Here is a 9,566-nt window from a genome sequence, read left to right as displayed (position 1 = left end):
AAAAATTAAAATACATTGCATAATTTTTTTTGAAATATAGCTATTTATAAAAAAAATCCTTCACATTCTTTAGCTTTAATGGACTTCAAGAACAACTTTATCTATAACCATACTAATGCATGCATTAATAGCCTTTAACCATACTAATGCATGCATTAATAGCTTTGATATTGCTAATACTATAGTTTGCTATATATTAATTATGCATAGGATAATACCAAATAAATTGTATACCTAATACTTACATTAATTATACATAGATTGAAAAATTATACCAAACAAGGGATTAATAATACCAAAAGTTAATGCATGCATTATTTTCTCTAATGCATCCTACCAAACAACCCGTAAGGATTTTTTAGGCATCGGCCTTCATCCTCAACTGTCATCTTTCTCGTGGATTCTTGAGCTTGAGTCCAAAAAACTTGTATAAACATGTTTTACTCCTGATGTACACACAATCCGAAAATGATTGATAGTTTATCCCTTGACAAGGTAACAAGTCTTAACTAGTCTGATACTCTGATATAAGATTATACATGAGAAATTAGACTGAGAAAAAAATGGTACTAAAACATACAAGCCACCCTGTAAGTTGTATGCTGCTATCAGTGCATTTTTATCAAAAGAAAACGAACCACACTCCCGCAGCGATTAATCAGCCTGCTGCAAAATCTTCTTCCCAGCAGAGACCAGCCCATGATAAAAGGGCTTAAAGAGCCAAAATAAAGGAACTATCTCAAAGCACTGGCTGTACATGCGCTCCAGATCTCAGTATTTTTGTGGCACTAAAGTTAGTTGCTATTTTCTACTTTGCTATAGGTTTCTGTCTCGTGTTGGAAAATTGTACATCCCCACTGAGAACGGAGCTAATGAAACTCTCTGCTTCTTCAGTAGTAACTTCCCCCTCAAAAACTGCAAACTTACCCTTCCGCGGCTTGTAGGCGAGCAAGAGCTTGTCTGATGATTTATATCCTGATCTATCAAACGCACTCAAGAAAGACTGCTGCTTTGCCCCATCCAGAAGAGCATAGGTAACTGAATCCCTTGAGCCTGAGGCTACATTCTGTCGCCTTAATAATGATTTTTGAGAAACCTGAAAACAGCAGCATGGGGTCACAGAACAGCTAAATCAGTTTTATTATTTACCAGAGAACAGAGAAAATGTGAATCATATATCACTGAACTAAGTCCATACAGTTGATGACTTACCGATAATAGAACTTTTTCTAGCTTATCCTTTGCTTTAGATGACCTGAAGACCCCAATCACACACAGAGGAGTTTTCTCCCCGCAAATATCATTGAAATTAGAGCCTGTAAGTAGTGGTACTTGTTTAGCCTCTGGTTCACTCGGCTCTCTTTTACTCTGTGCTGAAGCTGCCTTCTTGTTTTTCTTTTCACAAGTATCAAGTAAACCACTTAGATCTTGAATAGCAGACTTTAGATCTTTTACAGAAATTCCTGTTTTTATTATATGCTTTTCCCCATTGGATAGCCAGCCAACAATGGCAGGAAGAGCATTAACTCCCAGCTTTTGGACAGCAGGATCAGAACCATCACGAACCTTTTCAACAAGACACAAGCATTAGTGAAAGAAAAAAAATGTGCATATCCCAAATTTAAGTTACAATATTTCTGACTATTTACATCAAAAAGTTTAATCAGAGCTTTTAACAAAGTTAAGGGGCACTACCTGTGCATCATAGAAGACAAAACGATCACGATACAAGCCACTAAGAGCACGCCAAATAACCGGAGTGTCCTTCTTTGTAGAGAGAAGCATCACTTTAGGTAAACCTCCTATACTCTGAGAAACAAAATCAAAGTGGTCCAAGTCTACTCGCTTCGAGAATCTAGGAAGATGTTCTTGGCAAAAACTTTTCATCCTCTTCACATCTAAATCATCACTGTACTCCACCAAAGCACCACTTCCACTTGATTTTAATGAATACACAAACAATCTTGGTGCATTGCGGGGATACATGCCAAGGCCCTTGCAAAAGGATGCATCAGTTTCACAGTTTATACTTCCCACCTGTCACAGTAAAAACACATCAGTGGAAATACAGTAATGTCTAAAAGGATTATGATGCAAGAAAAAGAACACATACCTTCATCGCCCCTTCCAGTGAGCTTGCGACTTCTCCAATGACAGATTCATAATATTGGATACCTCTTGACGTAGATGTATGAGATAGTAACAGCCAAGTCATTCCCTTATCAGATATTTCTTTCTTATACATCTGTGAATTTATCGAGGGAATGCTCTTAGCAGAGTTCCTGGTTCTAGACTGAGACCTGCCCGAACCACCAAAGCCACCAAAACCCCCAAATTGACTCCCACTTCCGATATCACCCCCAAACATGTTGGAAAATATATCATCTAAACCAAATCCGAAAGAGCTTTGGCTGCCAGGACCACCAAAGGAAAAAGAGTATGACCTTGCACCTCCTTGTCCACCCATACCACCTGGACGGAAGTTAAACCCACTTTGTCCTGGTCCACCACTTGTGAAGTATGTATATCCACCATGATCTCCAGCACCGCCAGCGTCAAATCCAGGAGCTCCTTTCTCATCTCCATATAGGTCATAGTTCTTCCTCTTCTCCTCATCAGACAGAATGTCATAAGCTGAAAATTGATAGTCATATTATACAGCTAGTTAATAACATTGATCAGCAATACAAGCAAACACCCAGAGAAAGTGCATACTATAACTAGTTGCACATATCAAGAGAGCTCATTTATAATTGTTTTTAACCTTTAAATAAGACAGCATTTAAAATCAAAACCTACCAAGCACCTTTCGAAAAGAAAAGTAAAACAATGCCATCTTGGGATCTCAAGATTATAGTGATAAATTTAGCAAGAACTTAAAGAAAATAACAAAGTGATCCTTTTAATTTTGTCAACTATAATTTCTTTCATTCTTTCTTTCCCTCCCCCTTTTAATTGGCAGAGAGTGCTGAAAAAGAAGATAGATATCAGAAGCTGCTATACCGTTATTAATCTCTGCAAATTTCTCTTGTGCACCCTTATTTTTGTTCTTGTCTGGATGGTATTGGAGTGAGAGCCTGAAAAGGGAGGGAGATAAAGGAGAAGATTAGAAGGACAGAAAATTACATTGACAGAAAATTAATGCAGAGAAGACCCACAAGTGCAAAATCAGCAAAATAAAGACAAGCAGATTTTCGAAAAAGTATGATACTTCAGACAAAGTTTAACCTTGAAAACCATAGAATCTAATCAACCAGGAACACACTTGCATGTTTCATATTGCAGGATTATAATCTAAAGAAAATACCAGTAATCTACGGTATGCTGATAGTCAAGAGGCTATGGAAAAATTGTCAAAATGTGCCTATACTTTTCAAATTTTATAGTCCCATCCCAAGATAATGACAAGAATAAGTAGTTAAACTATTCAGATCAGATTAATCAATATGGGTAATTTGTTTTCATGGGCAAAACAAGCTATGCTCAACCAATGCCATTAAAGGCTCGTTTGAGGTACACTTAACCCACGAAGCCAGGTGAAGCTCAGGTGGCCTTCCACTTCGCTCACTCGGCAGATTAGAGCAGGCACCAAGTAACTAAGGATAAGCCTTATTCCTATAGCCTCTGCTTTAAGAGGCTAGCACTTTAAAAATATATATATAGTCGGCAAAGTGATACATTAATCACTAACAGCATAATAATAATGAATAATAAATTGAAGATTTACCACTAATAAAACTAGTTAATTCAAACTTAAAACTAAATCTTTAATCTAAATCAGAAATTTAAAATGGTGCTAAATTTGAAATCATGATTTTTCACTCTATATACTTCGTTTAATTAGTTACTTCGATTCTTATATTTAAATAAATATTTGTCTTCATACTTTTTTTTCCTTAAAACTACATCCATATTTTTGGTTTCCTTTCATTTCAATTGTGCTTCCATTTAAAGCCTAACAGATCGTGGTACTTCTCTATACTTTTTGTCTTTGACAACCCTAAACTCAAGTAGATAACCGGTTTCCAATTTCCAATCAAAGTTCTTAGCTTAATGATGAAAACATCCAGTAATTGCAGGCCGGAGATTCTGGATCTCCAGAAAGGCTGTAAACTTAAAGTTGTGAAGAGTCCTGCTTTTCTATCGTCATTCAGAGCCCCAGTAATTTAGAGATATTCTGCACTCTTTTGGGGGGGTCATTTGTTAGAAGTGAGGCTTCAGCCCAGAAGCATGTAAGACATGACTATAATTGAAGGCCAACTAAAAGTACTCTAAGACGTGTGAATGTTCGAATCACAAATAAAAGTACTTGGAAAATATTCATTACCACTACAAATCCTCAAGGGAAGCTAATTCCTATCATGATACATCAATCATAGCATCGGGATGACAGTTTATACAGTTATGACAAAGTTTGGCCAAGAGAAAGTTGATCGCTGGATGTTGAAGCAAGTTAAAAATAGAACAGCAAAAGCAGAGAACAAAGATAGATTAATGATAGAAAAAAGGCGAGCCTGTATATAGCATACTTGTGAAAAGCTTTCTGGATCTCACGCTGACTTGCATTTTTATCAACTCCGAGCACCTGAAAAAATTCAAACCTCTCGGTAAATGGAAGATGAAGTAATCACTGCGAAAAGGATACGTGGAGTATGAAACTATTCTAGCATTAAGAACCGCCAAGTAAATAAATTCTTAGCAGTGCCTAATATTTCGGCTATATTCACTTAATCCCAATAACCATGAGGGGAGCAACCCTTTTGCATTTAATGTCAATTTTGAGAGCACCAACTTAGTGATCATGTCAGATTCAAGTACGTGTGACATTGCCCAACTTTTTATGGCGTATGTGTGGTAATGTGGTTCCTATTTGCATTTGATTGTCTTTGTGCCACTTATATATCTGTGTGTTTTATAGGCAATAGGGGGTGACAAAATCTGAGTTAACAATGAAAAGCCAATCCATCATGAATCTCAGCATAACTGATCTATCTCCTTTTTCTTTCTTATTTAAAGTTGTTATTAATCAGTAAAATTTGAAAAATAAAGAGAACTGGTAATTCCAAAATCAATCAATAACACACTCCTCCCCTCTCCTTAAAAGGAAAATCTTCCGTTTACTCTATTCCCTAGGTTTCAGAATACAATTTCTTAATCAGACATTATCCAATACAGACAAAATAGTCAAAGAGTAATTCTAATAAAACCCAGATAAAACCAACAGAAAATCAATCAATAATACACTCCTCCCCTCTCCTTAAAGGAAAATCTTCCGTTTACTCTATTTCCTAGGTTTCATAATACAATTTCTTAATTAGACATTATCCAATACAGACAAAATAGTCAAAGAGTAATTCTAATAAAACCCAGATAAAACCAACAGAAAAAAATAAAAATAATTTTTAGAATGACCAAGAAAACTTAATCATCATAGTTTAGAACTAATGAAAAAACAACAGTACCTCCAATTACAGCGACCTCAAAGTCTAACAGTCTCAAAAGCAACGAAAAAAAAGAACATGAATTTTCAAGCTCCAGCAACAAGGAGAACCATTCAACAGCTAAAATTTATCAATGTTCAATTAATCTAACTAACCCTCAATTCCTAAACTAGTTGTTCAATCAGTTAGCTAAAAATCCTCCAAATTTTGCAAAAGTAGGTTACTCTGAGGGCTGGTGTTTAATTTTCGTTACCACTTTTAAAATTTTTGCCAAAGGGCATAACTTTTGCTGTGCTGGGGCGTCCAAAGTGATGCCCAGCAGTCATAACTTTGAACAAGTTATGGCTCGCCCGGCATAACTCTGGTGCAAGTTATGCCCCGGCCAACTACCCTCGCAAAATTTACTTAAATGGGGACGAAAGTTAAATAGCTTCCTATTTGTGCAAACCTCACAAAATCCTCTATATCAATTCCACTAAATTCGGGCCTAATTCATGCCAATATGATAAATAATACATAAATTCAGCCAAAAAAGGAAAAAAAGAACAAGATGATAGGAACATACCTTGTAAGGATCAAGCGTTTTGGATTCAATGTTGAGAACAAAAAGTGATGCGCATAGAACAATGGCTATTGAAATTCCTCGGGTTTTCATGTTCGGATCCAAATAATCTGTCGGGTCGAATTTTTTGTCCTTCAGAAATCCTAAGCAAATTTCAAGTTATCAGTAGTCAATTGAGAGACATGAGAGAGAGAAGAGAAGAAGTTGGTTTTAATAGATTTCGCGGGGGTAGGAGAAAGTTCCAGATCATTCGGCAGTTTAGATGACGTGGCACTTATTACGGGCTCCACGACTTTTGGCCAATAGGATTTTAGATTTCTTTCATTTGTTGTCATAAGTAGTTTATAAGTTATTTTGTTTTAGTTTGAGTGGGGCGAGAAAGTTGAATTTATTTAATATTCTGAAATTAAATTTGTGGGTTAAGAAACAAGAGACTTTCCTTGCTTTTCTCCAATTTTCAAACAGAGATATTTCTATAAACTCATACTCCTATATGGTAAGAATATAAAGAAAGAAAAAAAACAACTATAGATTAGTTCGATTTTGTTATCTTAAAAAATTTTCTTAAGACTAATTCATTTATTATTTAAATTTTAATGTTTATTCTTAACTGTTATAGAACTGAATTTCACATGTGCTTCTCGTATTACAAGAATTATATTAATTAATTGTATTAAAATGAATAAATAAATAACAAGTACGACGAAACAAATCTTATTTTACAGCCATTTTCTTTCCTTATTCAAATTATGATAGAAAATATATAACTTAACTAAGACACCATCGTTGTGATTTTGTTGTTTAAAAAGTGCATTCACAATTCAAGTTTAGAAAATTCTATAAAGTACAAGAGTAAAGTCTATAGCTAATTTCTGTCTCAATTTGTGTCTATATGAAAAATGTGTTCAGAAACTGCCTCTCCCTATGGTAATATCAGCATTCCTTTTTTTTGTTGCGACACTTGGTGCTCAACGGTTGATGATCCGTATTGAAATTGATAGAAGCAATAAAATATATTAAGTTAGTTTAAATATAATATTAAATTATATTTTTGATAATATGAAAAGGATTGACATTACTTGTATGTATAACTTAAATATCACTCCTTCCTATATTACCTCTACAATTTTCTGCGAAAAAAATAAAATTGATAATAATATTTAGTTATTATTGTTAAAGAAAATAATATAGAAGTTCAAGAAGTTTTTTTTTCAAAATGTGCATTTATTTTGTAATTAGTAAGATTTTACAACAAGAAAACTAATAGGCAAAATACATAAGTTGCCACCCGAACTATGACTCAAATCCCGATTACACACTTTCTCGGAACGAATATTACTTTACACACCCAACCTTTCCAAAGTGTATCTAAGACACACCACTTTTTTCTTAACCAGTTTTTCAGAATATGTGCAATATCATGCACCAATCAAACAGTGACACGTGTTATTTAAAAAATAAAATAATTAAAATTACAATTATACCCCTCATCTTCCTCATCTAAACTACCATGACCGTCTTCCTCCTCTCTCACCATCAAACACCATAGCTTCTTCCTTCACTATTTACTTAATAACAAAGCCACCATTAACTAACAAAAATCACCAGAAAATACACCCAAAACTCCATCTTTTCCGCTGAAATTGAATCAAAATTTTTGAGCTCAGATCCAACTCATTTTTCATTTCACTTCCGTAAAAGTTCGACCGCCATTAACTGTCATCGCCACAAGTCAACTATTTAAAAAATCATCCATTAATAAAATTAAAGAATGTGCAAAATCTTGAGCTAAGCTTTAATGGTTGGAAAATATTTCGAAAAATTCTCGCTTCCTCAAAATTTGACTTCGCCATGAGTAAAGCTCAAGTTAAGCTTCTCTACAACGAGAAGAGATATAAGAAATCGTGTTATATCTATTTGAGAAGAAGGAGATCGGGTGACGGAGCTCAAGGAGTAGCTATGGCAGAATTTTAAAAAAGGAAGAAGAGACTCAATTTAAAATTTTAAAAAATAAAAAAAATTGACATCTGACACAAAATTCTTATGTTCACGCGATTCATTTGTTGGGAAAAACATGCACCATCCACGTGGGCAAAGTAGTGTATATTAGATACACTTTAGAAAGGTTGGGTGTGTAAAGTAATATTCGTTCCTAGAAAGTGTGTAACAAGGATTTGGGTCATAGTTCGGGGGGTAACTTATGTATTTTGCCAAAACTAATATACATACATACAAATATCCTCCATCCCACACTTTAAGTTGTGGAATGTCCCAATGATACACAATTAACAAGCATAAGATTTCTTCTTTTCCGAGAACTTATGAACTCCACCCCTAATTCTGAGTTCATTCCTAATTTTCGCTCCTTGAATTTCTTTATGGATCTCATTAAGCCCAATTCTTCTCAGGATACCTGCAAGATCCGCTCTTTTCTTTCTTTCTTGTCCTCATCTTGAGCGGTGAATTACTCTTTCATGATGATCTTTAACTTGTTTCTGCATTCTTTCACAGGATCAATCCATACATATTCCTATAAATTCCCAAAAATAAAATCCACATGATCAAGGTTAGAATAAGAAAATAAAGATAAAGGTCAAGTGAATATTCCTCTGGTATGTCCAAGACCATTTGTTCTCATTCTCTTCTACTAAATATTGCAGATGTGGAAAGGTGGATGGGGGTTGGAACTCTTCTTCCATCACTTCATATTCCACCAAAGCCTTATTTTCGACCATCTCAGTTGAATCATAGTCCTCTTGTATCGTGCACGTCTCTCTCTGTAGTCGCTCATCCTCTTGGGCAGGCTCATTGGGTAGGCTTATTCTCGCAGGGTATATCCTCCATGTATTCCCTATCACAATGCCATGAGCTTTCTGAAAGTATACTTACTATTCGACTCACTTGCGTTGTTAGGTTCTGAATGGCTTCATCACTTTGCATAAACCTTTCATAAACACTATTCATGAACTTATGCATAACCGCTTCTAAACTACCATTCTCCTCTTGAGGTGGTTATCTCGCTTTATTTTCATTCCAGTCATAATAAGAGTATTCATCCCAACCATAGTCAAAATTGTGCCCATATTAATCCTCGTACCTGTACGGACTAGAAACAGAGTGAGACTGTCCAAAATACTAACCATAGGAAGAATACATACCTGCTTGATAGTCAACTCATAGATGATTTCCACCGCATTTAAAACACATAGCAGACCGCTGATAATGTTCAGCTGCTAACTCTTCAACCGTTTTCTTAGGCTGGTTGTACTCCATCTTTACAACATTTAGAGTTCAATATCTGCATTATCTTCTCCAACTTGTTAGGAACTACAAAACAAATCTTGAAAAGAAGTTAACTAATAAAGAAAAGAAAATAGAAAAAAAATGTCACAACCCAGATTTTTCACCCTCGGGAGTCGTGATGGCACCTACTAGTGGAAGCTAGGCAAGCTAACCTTTTGAATTATTTATCTTTTTACCATTTTTAATCCTTTAACAATTAAGAGCCAATGTTATATAAACAGCGGAAATTTAGAAGCGGAAGACTGAAACGTAATATATTA

At 35.1% G+C, this 9,566-nt stretch overlaps 1 protein-coding gene across 1 annotated transcript; it reads right to left on the bottom strand.

Annotated features, from left to right (window-relative positions):
- Nucleotides 1–410: 410 nt before the first annotated feature.
- LOC104219087 (dnaJ protein ERDJ3A) lies at nucleotides 411–6,187 on the bottom strand. Its single transcript, XM_009769720.2, has 7 exons — nucleotides 6,007–6,187; nucleotides 4,530–4,585; nucleotides 3,004–3,077; nucleotides 2,114–2,634; nucleotides 1,696–2,037; nucleotides 1,213–1,566; nucleotides 411–1,096 (listed from the first exon to the last, which is right to left on the bottom strand). Exons 1-7 carry the CDS (start codon nucleotides 6,094–6,096, stop codon nucleotides 809–811), a joined length of 1,725 nt encoding a protein of 574 aa, XP_009768022.1. The 5' UTR covers nucleotides 6,097–6,187; the 3' UTR covers nucleotides 411–808.
- Between the last annotated feature and the right edge of the window lie 3,379 nt (nucleotides 6,188–9,566).

Source organism: Nicotiana sylvestris, chromosome 7, assembly GCF_000393655.2.
Source record: "Nicotiana sylvestris chromosome 7, ASM39365v2, whole genome shotgun sequence".
Taxonomy (NCBI): domain Eukaryota; kingdom Viridiplantae; phylum Streptophyta; class Magnoliopsida; order Solanales; family Solanaceae; genus Nicotiana; species Nicotiana sylvestris.
The sequence above is the reverse complement of the archived record's forward strand: the minus strand, read 5'-3'. Positions and strand labels throughout refer to the sequence as shown.

Excerpts from the sequence above, each read along its gene's own strand:
- LOC104219087 (XM_009769720.2), bottom strand. The coding sequence starts at position 6,096 with ATGAAAACCCGAGGAATTTCAATAGCCATTGTTCTATGCGCATCACTT. Across the intron at positions 4,586-6,006 it reads AAACGCTTGATCCTTACAAG|GTGCTCGGAGTTGATAAAAA; the intron begins GTATGTTCCTAT and ends GAATTTTTTCAG. Across the intron at positions 2,038-2,113 it reads CACTGGAAGGGGCGATGAAG|GTGGGAAGTATAAACTGTGA; the intron begins GTATGTGTTCTT and ends TTACTGTGACAG.